The sequence below is a fragment of the Asterias amurensis genome, chromosome 1, assembly GCF_032118995.1.
Source record: "Asterias amurensis chromosome 1, ASM3211899v1".
NCBI lineage: Eukaryota > Metazoa > Echinodermata > Asteroidea > Forcipulatida > Asteriidae > Asterias > Asterias amurensis.
The window spans coordinates 8,189,163-8,209,938 of NC_092648.1; the positions used below are offsets into that span (position 1 = coordinate 8,189,163).

Below are 20,776 nucleotides of genomic sequence, written 5' to 3' on the forward strand. Positions count from 1 at the left end.
TCAATGTGTGGTGAAGAGGTTTTCAACTAGTGGTTTAATCCCAACCAGGCCTGGTTCTTGATAATTTTACAGAACCAAAGTCGAGGTAAATTGTCAAGAACCAGGCCTCGGCATTTTTAAACCACCAGTTGAAAACTGATTCAACACACTTCAACTCCAATTCATAAATACCTTTTCAATCAAAAAACATCAACACTTTGGTCAAAAAGTAAAATAAATGCAAAAGCTATAATTGTTCAATGATTTCTTTCAGCACAACACCCCTCCAGCTATGAAATGGTTAGGCCCTCCGCCCCCCTTCGGGTAAACAACTCCTTATAAGGGATGGCTGTGCGCGTCGCGCGTCAGCCATTGCTCTCGACCAATAGGAATGAAGAAACTGTCTTATAAGAACAGGTGCAAGCACGTGATGCGCTCTCCACCAATAGGAATAGCGAAACTGTCTGAGGTATTTATGAATTGTAAATAAAAAAGCAAAGGGGTCAGAGATGGGAGGCATAAACCAATCTGGTTTTAAAGCCAGATTCCCCGATATGGTAAAACAAGGAAAGGTGTTTTGAGATGGCTGAACTGACCAAACAGATCGGAGGTCTTATGTATTGATAGTATGGGAAGACGTATCCTTGCCATTCTGGACAGTGATGGAGGACACATTCAGTATAGAGGACCATCTTCAGGATATCAGCAGTAAGAGTTTATAAGATAAAAGCAGAGAATACATTTCATGGTTGAGTAAACATAACACATTGATGTCTTTTGTCTTGATTTTGTCTGTGTGTGATGCTTGTACGAGTTCCCTTCTGCAATGGGGTGAAAAGGGGCTTTTTCACTTGTTGATATTCGACCGTAAGACACTCAAGTGCCCATAAATCCAGCAAACACTGTCGTAGTGCAACAAAAGAAGTGTCGAAACACGCAGAAGATAAGGCATTTTCTTTATTATGTGGACCATTTGTCCAAGTCTGTGACCAAGTCTGAAATTCGGACCCTGATATTTTCATAAGTGAAAGCTATTTTGTTGATTTATACATTGAAATAAACTAAGAGGTACCTAGCAAGTTGTTATACACAATTTTGACAGCCCATGCCTTTCAAATAAATCAAGGTAGAAGATTTTGAGTTCCTGACGTTAGCATTTTTGACAGACCTCAACAACCTGTTACATAATTGAGGTATTTAAATGATCAAAACTTCATATTTGCAGGGCATTTATTTAACTTTTGAATGCGCAGGTGGTGGGGGATGTTGACAAATAATTTAACAGCAAAAGACAATCAAAGTCCGACTAAGCCGATAATAGCGTCACGATACGATATATTTTTTCATACGGATTTCTTACAATCTCACAGGTTTAAGATTTGTTAGGGCTGATGCCATCTTTTATTACTTCGAATGAAAGTTGTGGCTAAACGCATACCTTGTTAACATCATCATATCTAGACATGGTGGTCTCTCTTTGCAGCGCTGAAGCATGACCAACGTTCTTGAACCGTTTATGTGCTGTGTGAATACCCGAAGCAGTATCTATCACCTCGATCCCACTGTTATTATTGTACTTTATTATTAGGGGATGCATGAACTGAGTGCTGCCGTGGCCAAGCGTGGGTACAAAGCTGTAGGGGAAATTCCCTTGGCCAGAAATCACCGCGTAGTGTTGACGGTGAGTTGACCAACACAAGCGAATTGACTGTGAATATCCATGTACGTGTATAGTGATGATTGTGAACGCATTGGAATAAAAATAGTGGCACCAGGTTTTTCCTCCATGGGTTTTTAGAGATCGCAACACTCCAATCGATTGAGGTTCAAATATGATTTAATTGCTTCAGAGCCAGTGATGTAAAACAAAAAAAATATTACGTTTTCTGTTTCATGGAATATGGATGTAATGTTAATTCAGTAATTTTCACGCAGTCCGTTTTTTTTTTTTTTTTACTACACAACAGTCTTGTTTTGATGGTCTTGTCTTCGTCCTTGCGGTAAAACTGTTTTCAGCGTGCAATTGAGCCATTGTTGTCTCCTTCTGAATAGAAGGGTACTATCAATTTTCAAAAATCTTCACGATATATCATCATATCGGCGATATTTACCTGACGATATATTGCCAGTCAAATTTTCGATATCGTCCAGGCAACAATGAAAAAAAAAAAAAAATAAAAATAAGGGGTAATTTTCCGTGCGTCTTTTTTCCCGTCAAAAACATCAAAAATAAGAAACACGTGAGTTACCTGGTCAACTATCAGCGTAATCAGTTTTTCAAATCTCCAGCGATGTAATTTTGTAATTTTTCCTTGTCTGTCATTCACTTCTGCGCGACGTTCATGAATTTTCTGATCAGCCTGTAAGTTGACCTTTGACACGAGACAGACCCCCTAAACGTCTGCTTGTAGTCAGGCACCCTCAGTGTTTTTACGATCAGCACATGTTTTTCTGCGCGATCTTATACTCGGGCAAAATAATCCTGTCAAGAAAATGACGTCGGCATCAGACGAAAAACCAAAACGTCTTTCAGATGATTTACAACGGAAATACTTTCTTCAAACGCTAGTTTTTGGAAACTAAATCAAATTCCGTTCAGGTACGTTTGATGTGGATTGCGCGAAGGTAATAAAGTCTTGAACCTCATTTTGCCATTAAGTCTGTCTATTTTCTGGAACGTCATGCAAATCTGTCATTTTTTGGTGATTGTCACTTTAAATCTGTCAAAAATTATGTTCGAAACTGACGATTTTTACCTTTAAAAAAGAACGTGGATGCTTGACATTAAGTTTTCATTTTTGACAGATATTAGGTATGAGAGGCTGCAATAATCAGAGAAATTACAGGATTCTTGTGCCAGAAAAAAAATAGTTACAGACAATATTTGCTATGTTTTTCTGTCAACCTTTTGCCCTCCTCTGTCAGGCTTATATTTTCTGTGTTTGGTGTTTTGTTGAGTTTTTACTGATTGTATTTAAAAATAAAAATACATGTTGGACCTCATTATAGTAAACAATGAATGTTCCTTGTGATTTACTTCAGCTAGTTTTTAATTATATATATATATAACCACACGTTTCACTGCTGCAGACTCTTCACTTTTAAAATGATCACAACACAATTAAAATTAACTAATCTATCCTTATATGAACATTTTAGTAAACCTTTTAAGGTGTATACAGTTATGTGAAGTGCACACCATGCAGGTTTGCAAAGAGTCACTGTCTCAGACATGTCAGATGTAGGCATGAAGTCAATGTTTGAATCAGATTCATCTAGCTCAAAAAAAAAAAATCAAAAAAAAAAAAAAATTTTTATTTCTTACCACAAAATTGTCCAAATCACCAAAGCATCTTTCACCTCTATAGCCCTTGGACTTTACAGCACACCTACAATATATAGACAACATACCAACAAATGTATGAGGAACCACCATCATTCATTATGTGAGACATCAGTATGAAACAGCAATAAATTTGCAAAGATACTTATAAAGGTCTGAAATTGTTTAAGGTTTCTGCAACTACGGTGAGATTAAAAACAGTTGCAGGCAATATTAAAAACAAGATATAAATTACAATTGTTTCAGTCAGAAAAGCAAACAAACATGCGCATACACGGAAGTCCATTTTGTGTACCAACTGTACAAAAATAGTCATAAACATGTAAATTTTGAAGAGCCCAGTTGTTTCTTAGTGGATTCTGATAGAGGATGACATGCTCTATCAAATGATTTTTATTTAAATGACCTACAGTGACCTACATTTCAGAAAATTTATTTTTGATGAAAGAATTGATTTGAGCATGGTCTCATCAATTTGATACCAAATTTGCATATATGTGATAAAAATTGACATGTTTATAACATATTTTTACCAAAAAGGTGGTATTTTACCCTAAAAATGTCAGATTTTAGTGGTTTCTGCCCTGACCACATGGAAAGTCCAATTGGGCTGAAAATTGGTGTGCATTCATTGCTCATTAGGACCTACAAGCACAGCATTTTTTTATTTAAAAATCGGAAGACATGAGGTAAAAAAAGTGCGTTGGTCTGACATGGAATGACCGACCCATTTACCAAATCAAACATTAAATTCCGCCAACGTTTTAGACAGTATTAGTGAAACACGATGTGAAAATAAGATGTGTAAAAAGTGAAAATTTGTGTTGTTTAAGCGGTGTCCATTGCAATACAATGTAGTTCCAGCTTCACACAAAGATTTTATAGCAACGATTATATAACAGTCCATTCCCGTTCATGATCCAAGGTATTTGGAAATTCTGACCAGTTCTATATTAGGCAGTCTAGTCAAGAATTGTCTTTTCGGATGTTGCTCGCATACAAACAGAATTCCTGTTTTTTTCAAGTCCCACATGATGCAGTATTAATGTTGTCAGCTTGCTGCAATATGTCTTGGTCTTGTAGGTTTTCACTAATAAATGGCATGCCATCAGCTGTAGGCAATTTCTCCATGGGTGTAACCTGCCTAACAGATCAAAGTCAATTAATGATTAACAAGTTCCCTTTAAAAAATTTAAAAAGACAAGTCCTTTCTGCTTCCCAATATGAGTCAAATCACAAGTCACTTACTTTCCTGTATTAATACCAGTGGAAAACGGCTGACATGCTTCAGATCTGGTCATTAGCAATGGACCTACAACAGGTGTAACTGCAAAGACAATCAAACATGTCAAACATTAATAAACACAAGATGGGAAAGATTACATATTAACTTTCTAAGCCAAGCAAATTATAACTTCATGCCAAGTTACAGTTGATGCTCAAATATAACGAAAAAGACAAAGTACAGGATTTTGTAATTTTTGAATTTGTAGTAGGCCTACCATTTAAAGTTTTGTGGTACCAAAATTGCAGAATATTTTTGTCCAGCAAGTATAACTCAGGCTGAAAACTAGACAGAACCTACAAGTTAATTCCCATACACTTCACCACCTCAGGTTGGTATTCAACAAAATTTTCTGTGCCTCCTCGCAGTATTATTTTTAAAAAAGATTTTGAAGTTTCCAGAGTAGGCCCCTAATCATGTGTCAGTGACTCTGATTTTAAAACATTGAGCAAAAACAGAAAGAGAACAGATAGAACAACATCAGAAGAAAATGCATCCATCATATAGCAACTGAGAGTAATATAATGACAAACCTAACAAGATGTTATGGATGATGGAAATTGCTCCATTCACAATTGTCTTTAATCTCTCTACATCAGATGTATCAACAACTTCTTCAGGATCTTCGATGTTAGCCTTTATCCTGATTGGCTGATACAGATCTTCAGTGGACCTTTTATCCCTCGCAGTTTTATACATGACAGGGCTTGTGCTGACAACCTCAGACTGGATGTCATCAAATATGCAGTGAGTTTCCAATGGAAAGCAGTAATAGACTGATTTCTGGCACTGTAAGAACACCGTCAGCATCATTGCATAAAAGGTCAATTTAAGTCGTTGTTTCATCTCTCAGGTCTCAAATCTTTTAAGCCTGCTTGTACAGTATCTGTATATATGTAAATTGTCAAAGAAAACTGGTAAGTAGTTTAAAGTCACTGGACAATATTGGTGATCCCTAAAATAATTGTTAGCATTAAAACAATCTCATTTGGTGATGAGCAATGGAGAGCTGTTGATACATACATGTACTATAAAACATTGTAAGAAACGGCTCCCTCTGAAGCAACGTAGTTGTTAGGAAAGAGGTAATTTCTCACTCAAATATATATTTTTTTTCTTCAAACATTAGAGTATATGTTTCTGAACAATAAAATATTTTTTTGAGTAATTGTTTTTTAACAATTTATATGTTTAAACAAATAAATAAAGTTGTGTGGGGGTGACTCCGCCTACCCCTTTTGTGACGTCAATCACAAGGCAGACTTTGCCTTGATCGAACATCGAACACACATACGTGCAAGTCATTCAAGTCCTAGTCATGAGTTTGTACGTTTCAAAAAAGTTTTTTTCTTGCATTTTTTCCCGGCAGAGTCGACCAGGTGTATTGCTGCTGGATGCTGCAAAACAACTAAAGATGGGGTCAGCTGGCAAGTCTTTTCCAGCGCTGTGCAGACTGTCGTGCTTCGAGAATCCGAAATACACTACACATTTTGACATGAAGAGAAAAGTTCTTTTCTAAAACATGATGCCATCCCAACAATTTGTCCAGGTAGTGAGGAAGTCGAAGAAGGTACCTGAAAGACCTAACGAACCTGAAGGAGCATTTGCCTAAAGTGAAAAAAATCAGGTATTGTTTCAACTTTGAGGGCATGTTTTTAGCTTGTGCCAAGCGTTACTATCTTGTGTTGGCACTGCATGCGATTCTTCTTGCCTCGATTGACGTCACGAACAGCGCCCTCTCGGGTCAGGCTTATTTTCAACTTTGTAAATAACATGGAAACTAATATTTTTAAACCTTAGTTAATTGTTTATTAATATTCCACTCATCAAAACACACATTTAGAGACAAAAGATTTATTTTGACAAAACACCACTTCCAGGTGACTTAACTAAGCCCAAGTCCTAAATTTAATCTTACGTCAGGAAGAGTTTGGTGAAATTGCTGGCAGAAGTGCCATTTACAAATGTATGTAAATATTACTGTATCACATGCAATCTGCTATATAAAAAAAAATGTGAATCCTTAGCCACACGTCCACACCATTTCCTCATGCAGCTAAGAAATATAATGCGACTGACCAATTTTTTTTTAACAGAAGGACGCTAAGAGGTCAGCAAAGCTGGATATCTTGGTTATGACTTACTAGAGGACAATAATACATGAATTAAGAGATCTGGGGCTCTGCAGATGCCACTCATGCCCTACCCACAATGCATTTTTCCAATTCACATGCTGAAAACCATGTGTTGTACATGTGCCACTCCAATCTGTAACTTCTAGTTTCATCATTTGTACAGAGTCTTAATGTTAACATATGAAACAAAATAAAGAAATGCAACATTTCTGAGAATTTTGAGTAGAAAGGTGAAGTAATGGAACTTATTTACTCTCCACAAATTGTGGACATGTACATGTTTGTACCACTGCCTAGGCTGAAAAAGCAGAATGTTATGTTAAAATACAAGGATTTCAAGAAGAGCACAGAAAAATCTCCCAAAAGAGCAAACAAAAGCAAAAAGCTGATGTCCTCTTGCCACCATTTTCCTTCAGAAACAAGAAACATGATGAATACAAAATGCTGCCTTACAAATCAGGGTATTAATGCAAGGGTAGCAATGCATGGTCAGTGGTGTGTGGTGTAACATGCAGTGAAATTTATCTAGGTAAAGTCGATGAGATGGGTGATCAAGAAGGTTTTTGTTTTGTTTAATACACTTTTTCGACACAAAACAAATTGTTTGTGGCATTGAGGAACCTGTGGTAACCAGCAACAAGGCAATTTTAAATTCACAGACCACTTTTTAAAAACAATAACCCAAACTTTGATTTTTCGGGGACAATAATTAATCATGTATGTAGGTCACTTTAAATCTGCGATTTTATTTTTGTTCAATTACTTACTCGGCAAGATATTTAACATTTTATGTTAAATGCACAACTCCTCCAATATATATTTAAAATCCACAAAAGAAGAATAGAAACTGTAAAGTATCAGCTCAAAGAAAATTCGAGTAAGATTTAGGTCATATTTCGGAATAAAAATTTAGGTTTTTTTTCTTGTGAAAAAATTATCTCGAAGCAGCAAAACCGTCGACCGCCATCTTGCTTTTTCACATGGATTAGTCTTGGCCCAGATGTCAATGATTGCTCCTTTTTTTTTATCAAAACAAAGTCGTTTTTGTGAATGAAATTTTACCGAAAACCATGAGGGAAAAGTTTCCCTATGGCGCCACCACTTTTTCATTCGATATGAAATAATATAGTATCTAATTTACCTGATTGATACTTCTAGAAACTATAAGGCTCCCCTGCAGTGGCGTAACCAGAGGGGGGGGGGGGGGCAGCGCTCAGAACCCTTGCCCCCCCCCACCCATATGAAATCAGCACTGTTCCTAATATATAAATCGTTTAAGGCTGCATAAAATGCTGCCGTAAAGGAAAACTTTTATTCATATCAGTATGTGGACTATAACATGAAAAATGCATGGAAACGCGCGCGCGATCTTATTGGCGGTAAATGTTTATTGTGGTTTTGCGGTTACAGAGAGTGCAGGATGTGACAAAGTTCTGTTAAATACGTGGTGGTCTGAACGCAGACCAATAGCTCCGTTAACACAACTTAGTCAGATCATGGAGGTAGAAATTTCTACCTCCATGGTCAGATGCACTACAGAGAAATTTACTACAGCAAAATGGCCAGCGAAAAAAGGTTGCTTAGACCATTAATTTCTTCTCCTTTGAAGCAAGCGGTGCAATTGAGAGGAGATAGGCCTATTTTAAATATCCGTTTCATAACTAAAATGTGATTATTAAACACCCACATTTTCAATCATGTATTTTTTTTTTTTTTGATGGCTTACACTTGTTACAATAAGGCCGAGTAAAAAAAAAGAAACATGTTTAGTGTCTGGGTTTCTCAAAAAAGGAAGGAGGAGGGGCTTTTTATTGTTTATTTCAAGATGGCCGCCATGAATGTCAAATATGTTTTTTCTGCTGCTGAATACACAAAACATTAATGAAACAGTTTGGTCAAGGCATTCAGACAAGACATTCAGATTTTGTTCTGTTTTGCTGAGATCATTTAAAATAACCCTTTTTCAACAAAACAAAACAAATAAATGTGCATGAAAAAACTTAAAGGAACACGTTGCCTTGGATCGGTCGAGTTGGTCTTTGAAAAGCGTTTGTAACCGTTTTTTATAAAATGCATATGGGTAGAAAGATGTTGTAAAAGTAGAATACAATGATCCACACAAACATGCCTCGAAATTGCGTGGTTTTCCTTTTAACTTGTCAACTAACACATCGGCCATTTATGGGGGTCAAAATTTTGACTCCCATAAATGGCCGACCATGTTAGTTCGCTTAGTAGAAGGAAAACCACGCAATTTCGAGGCAAACTTGTGTGGATCATTGTATTCTACTTTTAAAACATCTTTCCAACCATTTGCATTTTATAAAAAACGGTTACAAACGCTTTTGTTTTGACCAACTCGTCCGATCCAAGGCAACGTGTTCCTTTAAGAGTCCCTGCCTGTAAGAGTGTACCAAGTGGTGATTCATGGGTTCTCAGATCTTCTTCTAAAAAATTAGAGTGATACATCATCATACCAAACGAATAAATCCAAAATTTTAGTTTGCTGACGCTTTCGGTTTTGGAGTTACCAGTTATCAAAGTTTCGGCCTAAAAGCCCTCGAGAAACGAATAGTACATTCCCTGTAAACACAAAAATGTGCGCCAAGGTCATCCCAACAAAAGTAAAACATTTTTTGAAACCTCCAGTTGGGCTCATAACAAAAGTAAAAAAAAAAATTGGGATCTCGTTGGCGCGTCATGTTACGCACACCTGAACCTTTGACGAACAGTGCCCTCGTGCCATTTTCAACGCCTCATAACTCAGCGCGCCTATAAGATCCCATGAATTAAACAAGTTCAAATGAAAGAGCTTGCATCCCTAAAACAAATTTAAGTGCAAAGTGCGTGGGATCTCGTTGGCGCATAGAGATAATAGAGGTCAAAGTTCAAATTTTACCAATATATTGCGTTTTCGCAACTCCGTAACTTCGCGCGCCAACAACAAAAAATTGTTTTTATGGCAACTGGGTATTGGAACAGTTTTCATCTAATGACAAATGAAAAAAGAATCTTGGGATCTCTGTAACTTGCATGTCAAAAGATTTTTTGAAAATTTTCTAAAGTATTGTCATTCCACACATTTTGGCCTAAATTGGCACAAGATTCACTTTTTTCATCACTGTAAGTATCTGTGCCAACAAGATCCCATCAATGTTTTCTTGTATTTGGTTAAGTTGAGTGTTCCTAAACAGATTTCAATTGAAAAATAATTGGGATCATGTTGGCCCACCAATATTACAAAGGTCAAAGGTCATATGAAACTACACTACTGCCTATTTCGGGCGATTTTGCGTCGTCTAGAAATCCACGCGCCAATATGATCCCATTAAGTTGTCTGTGTTTTATGATTATTTAGATTCTCAGCAACACATAAAAAGGAAAAACCAAATGGGATTTGAGTGGCGCTAACAAATATTACAGATCAAAAGTTCACAATACATGCCTATACACATTGTACTTTAATGCATTGCTGTGGCAACCGAAAGTGAGAAATATCCCCCAATTTCAAAATGTTGGCAAACCATGAAGGGGATAGGTCTCCAAAATGAATTTTGGTCAAGATATAGACTGGACTTGTTTTTACAAATGGTGTTAGTTTAATGTTGGTTGGTAACTGTTGCCAAGGTCAAAGGTTACAAAGAATATGGGTGTTTTTTATATTTTCTGTCAAGAGCCAACTTCAGAGCCTTTTCAAGATTTTATTTAAAGAATTAGGGCTCTATCATTTCAGTTTGGGACAGCCACTTATAATATCTAGGCACATATGGTTGTCCCAAATTAATTATAGAGCCCTTCCTTATTTGATAAAATGTTGACAGGGCTTCGAAGTTGGTTCTTGACAGAAAATGTATTACAAAACACCAATATTTTCTGTGGAGAGCCAACTTCAAAGCCATGTCATCATTTTATCAAATGAACAAGGGTTATATAATTAATTTGGGACAATCACATGTGCCTAGATATTATAAGTGGTTTTCCCCAACATAAAGGAAAGAGCCCTTGTTCGTTAAATAAAATCTTGAAAAGGCTCTGAAGTTGGCTCTTGACAGAAAATATAAAAAACACCCATATTCTTTGTAACCTTTGACCTTGGCAACAGTTACCAACCAACATTAAACTAACACCATTTGTAAAAACAAGTCCAGTGTATCTCTTGACCAAAATTCGTTTTGGAGACCTATCCCCTTCATGGTTTGCCAACACTTTGAAATTGGGGGATATTTCTCACCTTCGGTTGCCACAGCAATGCATAAGTATAGGCATGTATTGTGAACTTTTGATCTGTAATATTTGTTAGCGCCACTCAAATCCCATTTGGTTTTTGCTTTTTATGTGTTGCTGAGAATCTATATAATCATAAAACGCAGACAACTTAATGGGATCATATTGGCGCGTGGATTTCTAGACGACGCAAAATCGCCCGAAATAGGCAGTAGTGTAGTTTCATATGACCTTTGACCTTTGTTATATTGGTGGGCCAACATGATCCCAATTATTTTTCAATTGAAATCTGTTTAGAAACACTCAACTTAACCAAATATTGATGGGATCTTGTTGGCATAGATACTTACAGTGATGAAAAAAGTGAATCTTGTGCCAATTTAGGCCAAAATGTGTGGAATGACAATACTTTAGAAAATTTTCAAAAAATCTTTTGACATGCAAGTTGCAGAGATCCCAAGATTCTTTTTTCATTTGTCATTAGATGAAAACTGTTCCACTACCCAGTTGCCATAAGAACAACTTTTTGTTGTTGGCGCGCAAAGTTATGGAGGTGCGAAAACGCAATATATTGGTAAAATTTGAACTTTGACCTCCATTATCTCTCTGCGCTAACGAGATCCCACTCACTTTGCACTTAAATTTGTTTTAGGGATGCAAGCTCTTTCATTTGAACTTGTTCAATTCATGGGATCCTTTAGGCGCGTTGAGTTATGAGGCGTTGAAAATGGCACGAGGGCACTGTTCGTCAAAGGTTCAGGTGTGCGTAACATGACGCGCCAACGAGATCCCAAATTTTTTTTTTTACTTTTGTTATAAGCCCAACTGGAGGTTTCAAAAAATGTTTTACTTTTTCTGGGATGACCTTGGCGCACGTTTTTGTGTTTACAGGGAATGTACTATTCGTTTCTTAAGGGCTTTTTGACCCAAACTTTGATAACTGGTAACTCCAAAACCGAAAGCGTCAGCAAACTAAAATTTTTTGATTTATTCGTTTGGTATGATGGTGTATCACTCTAATTTTTTGGAAGAAGATCTGCGAACCAATGAATCACACCCCCCCCCCCTAATTTGGTACATTCTTACAGGCAGGGACTCTTAAGAAAAAAAGAAAAAAAGGAGTGTCCTGTAAAAAGTAAGCGGGCGGGGACGCTAAACATTCCTATTTTTCTATTTTTACTTGGCCTAATATTGTTATGTTTTGGGTACTTACACACCCACAGAGCCTATTTGAGAATGTCGTGTACAACTCTAAATTGGTACTTGGTGATCACAGTTGGTAATTTATTCCTTTTATACAGTCAAAAGGTTTTATCTTATACAAAAATGACAAGTTCTCTAAGATTTTGTTGTTTTCGCAATCTTTTGTTACCTGCTGACTATGTAAACTGTTTTAGAACTGCATTGGTGTGTATCAACTATATATCAGTTAACATATTTAATAATAATCGTGCACTTCTTTGGCCCCCCCAAATTTAATCTTTGCCCCCACTTGCCCCACTAAATGAAAATGTCTAGTTACGCCGCTGCTCCCCTGTCAGCCTTCTTTAGGGCCTCCTTAACGCTATACGTTTTTCAAATCAGCGTTGATTGGTAAAATTTTTACGACCGTTAGCCAGCAATAACTGTAGTTTTATGTGTACAGCAGCCGATTTCACGAAACGCTAGGATCAATCCTATCTCGAGTTAGGACGAGTAACCCGTCCTAGCTAAAGGATGAGTTCAATGCGTCCTACGTATTTTGATACGGAACTGAACCCGTCCCAAGTCCTAAGATTAATCCTAAGTTAGGAAGAGATTGGTGAAATCGACGGCTGTACACCTAAAGCTTTCCCCACCCTACTCATTATACATTCATAATGCTTGTATTTCCTTTTTGTTGAGTGAAATTAAAAAACATCGTCAACAAATACAATTTTCTGCTCGGTACTTACTGTTGTTTTTCTGCTGCATCGCACGTCTTTTGCCCTCTCATTATGCAGCCTACTACATGTATATCGACGAACTGCCAAGCCGCGGCCGAGTCGGACTAAACCATTCTGTGAGAGGGGTGTTACAAACCCGTGTGGCAGTGCGTGGGCGCTTTATGCGTGAACGGCGGGTATTGTTGTAAACAAACAGCACACGCACTGCCACACGGGTTTGTAACACCCCTTTCACAGAATGGTTTAGTCCAACTCGGTGGTGGCTTGGCAGTTCGGCGAGTAGGCTGGTGTACAGCGCTTGGTGGTCGAGTGACCAAAAGATAGCATTGAGCATTATTGGGAAGTCAATACATATAGCGTTAATGAGGCCCTAAATTTAAATATGAGACCCCTCTAGGCTCACAGGGGAGCCTAAATTATAGTTTCTAGAAGTACCTGATTGATATCCTTTTTTGTAAAAATTAGTGAAAACCATTTAATGAGTTGACGGCACGAAAATGAGTTGACAGCGAGTTGACGGCAAGTCGGCGAGTTGACGGCAAGTATGTATCGTAGCGTCATACGTTATCGACCTTCATATGTTTTCGGTCCCCAACTTTGATTCCCGTTTACTGCGAAATTGTGCAAGCTGCACCGGTGACAGAAGCTATGCAGTTTACTCACGGTCTGTATTTTCATCAGGCTTAATCATGCTGAGAATAAAGTTTCCCGTCGTTGGTTATGCTCAAACATTTATAAAATGATTGATTTTTTGTACTAATCACTAGTGCATTATTATGCCAACATTCAAATGAGTCAAAGAAACATCATCCAACCTCGAAAGTTCAAAACAAAATTACTATCTGCTAGATTGAGTTTCATGGATCACGTGAGGTGGTTACTATTTGGGATTCTATGGTGTGCAAATGTGGGGAAAATATTATAATATTTTAAGTGAAAATGACAACACTTATTTTTACTTATGGACAAGAAAGAGTACACGTACATCAAAGAAGTTTTCCAAGCACGGTTAGATGACAACCAGCTTCTTCGCAGGACAGGAAAACTCTGCTAATTAGGCCTGGGCGACCAGTGAAAATTACTAATCGACTAGTCGCACCTCCATCCAATAATTGCGACTACGACACTAGTCGCAACAAAATTTTAATTATCACGATGCACTGTGGCAATGTGTGCCGCAAGCACAATATAGTCTAATTCAAGCGGAAAAGATTGAAGATTTGTGTCACTGATGTCTGACTGTGTTCTGTAAGTAAATTATGTTGTCATGAATAGTCATGAGCGACTAAATTGGTTCACCAAACAGGTAGACGCAATTTTGTTTAAACTATTTTTGTAGCACGTTTAACCGAATAGTTGAAAACAATAGTCGCGACTCGACTCAGGATTCAATAGTTGGAGTGCGACACTAGTCGCCCAAGCTTACCGCTAATGGTGCAAGGATAGCCTCTACCCGCAGCCGCCATCACCCCCCCCCCTCCCAATACCACCACCACCACTACTACCAACAGAAGAACTTGTAGCAAAACACAAATCCAGATTTTCCACTTCTTAAATTTAATTTCCATGTAACTTTCCACAATTTGGCTACAAAATTGTCTGTACAGGTGTGCATAAGATATAAGGTCAGTGCATTATTAGCATTATTGGCAAGTTCTAGAGTTTGTATGTAATCAAAGAGAATCTTTGTCACAAATTAATAGGAACTTTATAAAAAAATATGGACAATTTATTGAATGTTTTTACAATTCACAGCAGTACACGATGTATTTGCAAACATTAATTAAATTTGTCCTTTGCCAAAGAACACTATAGTCCCATGCAGTATCCTTGGTAATAGTTGGTGTATCTCCTCAATATTTTAGCATACAATAATAAACCTGTGACAATTTGGGCTAAATTTGGCAATATACATGTAAGCTGCAAGAAACAGTGAAAGAAAAACACCATTGCAGTATAGAAACAAGTCCTTTGACATGCCTCTCATCATGTAGACTTTATCAAGTGAGTTTTATGATCACAAATTAGTAATTACCAACATCTAAGGTATAAAGTCCCTTTAGAGAGACCAATGCCTTAGATCAAGTGATTTGGTTGTAAAATGCATATGGTTAGAAAGGATGTTTTAAAAGTAGAATAGAATGATCAACACAAGTATGACTTGAAATTCGGTGGTTTTCCTTTAAAACTTTTACTTATTCGAACTAACATGGTCTGCTAGTCAACAATATGACTAGTTCTAAAACATCATTCTGACCATGCATTTCATAACAGGCATGTGGTTGAAATCAAAATATACTTGCAAGGGTTAAGGTTAAAAATTTGAAATGGCACTGTGTTTATCAAACTTGTTGCATCTATGATCCATGTCTCTTTATGAATACAGAATAAAGATATTTCAGATAAATTTATTTGAATACAGATTCTTTATGTTTTTGTATTTGTTGTTCTAGTGTGTTTTTTGTTACAAAATATCGAAATCTCAAATAAATAATACAATAAATATGATGATTGTATAAACAATTGGCCATGTACTTCAAATTAAACTTAATCATATTATGTCGTTGTGATGAAAACAAACTCTGCTCACATCACATTCAATGATTTGTTGACATAAGTAATGTGCAAAAGAAAATAATAAGTTGAAATATTGACATTATGTGTTAATTTAGGAATAAGAATCTACTTGTTGAAAACAGGAAATATTGCCATTTGTAAAACCTGTTTTGCATAAATCATGTGTACATGAAAGTTGAAACTATCTGGAAATATATCCCTGATTTTACAAACAGTAACTAGGTAGTGTTACTCTATTTCCAGTACCATTCTGACACAACACATGTTGTCTGTGAAGGCTGGCTGGGTGGCAAAGTCGTTTGTTGTGTACATCATGCTCCCCTGGTGTACATGTCATTCCTGTGATGTCGTGCCAACTCTAATGGTGGTCCAGAACAAGGTGCCTCAAGATCTTTTCAAATATAAACACAAACATTTTTGAAACAATTAACAAAATAAAAATTGGTTATTTGTACATGTATATGGAATATAAAACCCATGCACTTGATGTTGATTCATTAAAGTGACATTTTTGCAAATATTACCTACCTGCAGCCGATTTCACGAAACTTTACGCAACTGCGTGAGTCCACTTGCGCAATTTTAATGGCGCAAGTTGCTTCATAAACGTTGCACAAGTGGACTTACGCAGTTGCGTAAAGTTTTGTGAAATCGGCTGCTGGTCAAAGACATGATGTTATTCAAATTTGGGATGTGGCTGTTCAGTGTAAAGTTTTTTGGTAATGCAACGTTGGCGAAGGAGGCCGTTTACAAGTAACTACAATGAATGAAAGCTTAAATTTGTGTTTCCTTATAAAATGTGTGTTTACACATTTACTTTGTTTTTCCTTTTTTTTTTTTGGGGGGGGGGGTGGACAGATCAAAATATCATATAACAAAACTGGACTGCTTTGACAGTACATGTGTATATTGTTATACATGCACATGCCATTGACAGTATGAAATAATCAGTCTCTTACTGCCAAGTTTGAGAAGCATTCATCCGGGCTTTGTTTGCAGCGTGACCTCTCCTGTTGTGTTGGCATCTCCCTACAGTTGGTACAAACACACCAGCTTGGTTGGGTTTGATGAGGTCTCCAAGATGTTTACGCCAAGTCCTGGCATCTGCTCACATAGTACCTTCAACAAGAAATTCATAACCATTGATATAACTTATTAGTTCTCGACAATTTTATTTTTTATTGTTTGAAAGGTCACACTTCTTTGAAAGAATTCGGGTTGACTTGGGTACGAGTTGACTTGGGTACAATATTTTGGGTAAACTGTTAAAAATATACAAAAACATTTAATAAATCTGTACTATTTAGTATTTTTAAAATGTATTTCTACAATTTTTACAAAAGTCCTCCCCTTCCCATCCAGATAAACGACTCTTTTAATTGTAGCATCAAAGTAAATTAGGGTAAATTATGCCAAGTCATTAGGACGCTGGACACTCGATTCAAATCCCCACCCCCATCTATGCACCGAGTGAATAGATCTACAAAATTACATGTAAACTAGTCATAGTACATGTACATTTATGTACTCTCACAACTCAGTGCTGCGGCTGTCATAGCTGTGAATTTACGTGTCATGTCCACAATAATAACTAACAATAACATTGCATTGGGTATAAACAATCACGGTCCGTTCACTATCTCTCGTCGGCTAGTCCATGTCCCACTACATTATTCTTACCCTGATTGGCGAGGTGTCCGTTCCTTCTTTTTGGACGTGTCTTCAATCATCTCTTTGCGTAGAGCAATGAGCTGAATCTGTGTTTTTCGGCGATCCATTTTGACAGCAAAATGGTGTGTTTACATTTCACACAACGTCGTCTGGTAGAGAACGGTATGTTACCTCGTGTTCTTCTGGTAGGTTTACCAGGCTATTGGCTACGGCGCCAGCCTAACTGCTGTGCATCGCGCATAAACGGACGATCGTTTTGACGGCTTGAAAAACGTATATATTTCGCGGGCCGTGTTTCGGGGTCAGAGGTCAGTGTTTGTTTTTTTTAATTGCCATTCACTAATTACAACACATTAAATGTGTTTTATTGCAAGAACAACTCTTAATAAGTATAAGGAACACCCTCAAACGTGAAATTTTGTGAAATCTGAAGGCAACGTGTTCCTTTAAGAACATTTGCCCAACTGAAACAAGGCTCGGTATGGCTGCGATTGATGTACTAGTGGTTGGTTCGTGTAACACAGACTTAATATGGTATGTATTTTACGTTTTATCATGGAGGTAGGTTTTATAGACCCTCATTTATTAGTATTACCCTGGTGTCACGTGTTTTCAGTAGGATAACACAACAGGACAATTGTTCACAATAAAAAACTTTAACAAAAAAGTTAAATAATCTATCCAATTTTTTAACAATAACCATTTCACTTCATGGTGTGTTGAAATTTTTAAAGTTTTGGTTTTACGTTGCGAGAGACAGTCCGCCATTAACAGTGCTCATGCATGCACGACATTGGAGCAACGTCATATGTTTTCACACCTTTCATTGGTTGGTATTTCATTGAATGGTCAGAAGCTAGTAAATAAATCAAAACTATTATTCAATTAGTAATTACTACTTGACAAATTTAATTACATTTTTGTCCTAAGGCATTATGGCTACTATATTAGAATCCAGAGATATCATAAGGCATGAAATTGGAAGTAAAACACCCCACCCCCCTTGAAGCACACACAGTTCATAACAATCCTTTCCCCCCATTTCAGACAAGTAATGTTTGGTTTCAGGAGATAAGAAACCAATCTATGACATTTTCTTTTTTATGTTGACTTAATATTTATTACGCTTAGAGGAATAGTTGATTTGAAAAAAAATGTAGTTTTTGATTGTGAACAATTTTCCTGTTATCCTACTGAAACACATTACACCAGAAAACAACAAAATTGTTGTCATTTTCACTTAAAATATTTTAATATATTCCCCCACATTTGCACACCAAAGAATCCAAAATAGTAACCACCTCAGGTAATCCATCTAGTGACTAAAGCAGAATGAAACTCAATCTAGCAGATAGTAATTTTGTTCTGAACTTTCGAGGTTGGATGATGTTTCTTTGACTCATTTGAATGTTGGCATAATAATGCACTAGTCATTGGTACCAAAAATCAATCATTTTATAAATGTTTGAGCATAACAAACGACAGCAAACTTATTCTCAGCACGATTAAGCCTGATGACAATACAGACCGTGAGTAAACTGCATAGCTTCTGCCACCGGTGTAGCTTGCACAGTTTCGCGGTAAACAGGAATCAAAGTTGGGGACCGAAAACATGAGGGTCGATAACATGACACTACGATATGTTTTCGACCACCAACTTTGGTTCCTGTTTATCGAGAGGGATTTGTTCGTATGGCGCGACCACTTTTTCATTTGATATTTTAATAATTTTTATCTTATTTACCTCAATGAGATGTCCCTTTTTGTAAAAATGAGTGAAAAAGTGGTGGCGCCATACGGAAAGTTGTCCCACACCGATCTTCGGTGACTTCAACTGGCCCCATTTGTTTTTTGAGTTTTTCCTGTTTTCACGATTTTCAACGAGAAAGTATGGTTTCCTGGTGAAGTCATAATATTACAAGGAAGAAACATCTGCAGTGACTACAAGGGTTCTTTGAGACTCTGTGTATGACTCTATAGCCAGCAGTTGTCTTCATTTTATTCCACATATGTTTTTATTAAAATGTTAAAAATTACCATGGTAACTTGCAAAAAAATAAATAATAATAATAAAAAGTGTGAAGAATTACTGGTTTTCAAATCTGATTGAAAAAAAAATCTTAATATTTATAATAAAGTGTATAAATAAACAGTGATAATTGAACCAACAAGCTGATGTTTTAATTTTAATATTAATAATATTGATGTGAGGGTTAAAAAATAAAAATATTAGAAAATATTAGAAAATGATAAGGCACAGCCTCTTTAAGCCTAGCTGTATTTTTTTTTCCAGAATGCTCAGCAAAATATTTAATCACATGATTTGATCATCATGAATTGAAATCGTGTTTGATGAAACTTTTTCAGTGGGCAAATATTTTTATATGGCCTCAACATTATGACATATTTTTGTACCTTGTAGAATGCAAAAAATACAAAACTTTTTGCATTTACAAGTGGTCAAGGGAGAGGAGACTTTTTGCTTGGCAAATAAAACCACACAATTTTTATCTAGGGACTGTTTACATCGCGCACAGAGAGGTAAAAGATTTGCCACGATTTTAGGGACACCTCGAAAACAGGACTTTCTACGAAATAAACTAAGACTATACAGGCCTAATAGGTCAACTCGGTCCCAAGTCAACTCGGTCCCAATCCACTCGGTGCCCAGTCAACTCGGTCCCATGTCAACTTGGTCCGTATGGTTGGCGGAAAGTTCCTCATATTGGAAAAGTTAAGTGTTTTTGACTTGGTACATTAATTAAACGAGATGAGTGTGCACCGATCTCAAGGGTTTATTCGATGACGATGCCTTCGATAGCGTCCCATCTGTTTCTATATAATTCAACATGTGTAACTTATTGTAGCGTCATAATTTATTGACCCTCCATTTATAAAATGATTGATTTTTGGTACAAATCACTATATGCCATTATACTCGGACACAATTTGCTACAGACACCATTACTGAGATTTCAGTCACAGCTTAAAGCTGGGTTTATTGCCAGTCAAAGAGATTGTCATAAAACAATTATTAGATGCCAAACACAGGGCAAACCGACTAAACATACACACAACCACTTGCACGTGGACAAACAAAACATACATAAAATACAACTTTTTACATTTAACATGGATGGCTTCGCCCATCCAACCACCCTAAGTTGTGGCCCTCTAAAGGACAAACCTTGTCCTTCCAATATGGATTTAATTTTCCATATCCCATTTAACAAAACGTACCACGATAGGTCACATGACCATATTAGACTGAACATTACATGACCTCCACAGAAAACCACACACACATAACGCACATTGCCTAAAATTACCAACAAACAACTCAGATATATATACATACCCTAAATTCCTCCAAAGTGGAACGCCTGAGGGGATAAACTTGACTTATTACTAATCTACATGAAAGTTGGCCGAGCGGATAAGAGCACCGAATTCAAGCTCTGATGCTTCTGTTCAGCAGAGTGTGGGTTCGAATCCCGGTCGTGACACTTGTGTCTCTGAGCAAGACACTTAACTATAATTGCTTCTCTCTACCCAGGGGTAAATGGGTACCTGTGAGGGCAGAGATGGTTCTTGTGATTGATTTAGCCGAGTAGCGCATATTAATGTTGCACAAGGC

The 20,776-nt window shown here is 37.0% G+C and overlaps 2 protein-coding genes and 1 long non-coding RNA gene across 3 annotated transcripts in view; 1 reads left to right on the forward strand and 2 right to left on the reverse strand.

Moving 5' to 3' along the window:
• Positions 1 to 5,487, reverse strand: part of LOC139944599 (ciliated left-right organizer metallopeptidase-like) — a 45,345-nt gene extending 39,858 nt beyond the window's left edge. Inside the window, exons 1-3 of the mRNA XM_071941658.1 lie at positions 5,141 to 5,487; positions 4,571 to 4,649; positions 3,305 to 3,368 (exon numbers count right to left, since the gene is read on the reverse strand). Coding sequence (XP_071797759.1) covers positions 3,305 to 3,368; positions 4,571 to 4,649; positions 5,141 to 5,453 — 456 coding nt within the window. The 5' untranslated portion in view covers positions 5,454 to 5,487. The remainder of the gene's footprint in view (positions 1 to 3,304; positions 3,369 to 4,570; positions 4,650 to 5,140) is intronic.
• Positions 5,488 to 14,427: 8,940 nt separating this feature from the next.
• Positions 14,428 to 17,421, reverse strand: LOC139944684 (uncharacterized). The gene is made up of 3 exons (XR_011787009.1): positions 17,149 to 17,421; positions 16,428 to 16,587; positions 14,428 to 15,859 (listed from the first exon to the last, which is right to left on the reverse strand). It is a non-coding gene; the product is annotated as an uncharacterized lncRNA (long non-coding RNA).
• Positions 17,422 to 17,453: 32 nt separating this feature from the next.
• Positions 17,454 to 20,776, forward strand: part of LOC139944669 (ribokinase-like) — a 33,520-nt gene continuing 30,197 nt past the window's right edge. The window contains exon 1 of the mRNA XM_071941744.1: positions 17,454 to 17,673. Within this exon, the coding sequence (XP_071797845.1) occupies positions 17,621 to 17,673 (53 nt within the window). The 5' untranslated portion in view covers positions 17,454 to 17,620. The remainder of the gene's footprint in view (positions 17,674 to 20,776) is intronic.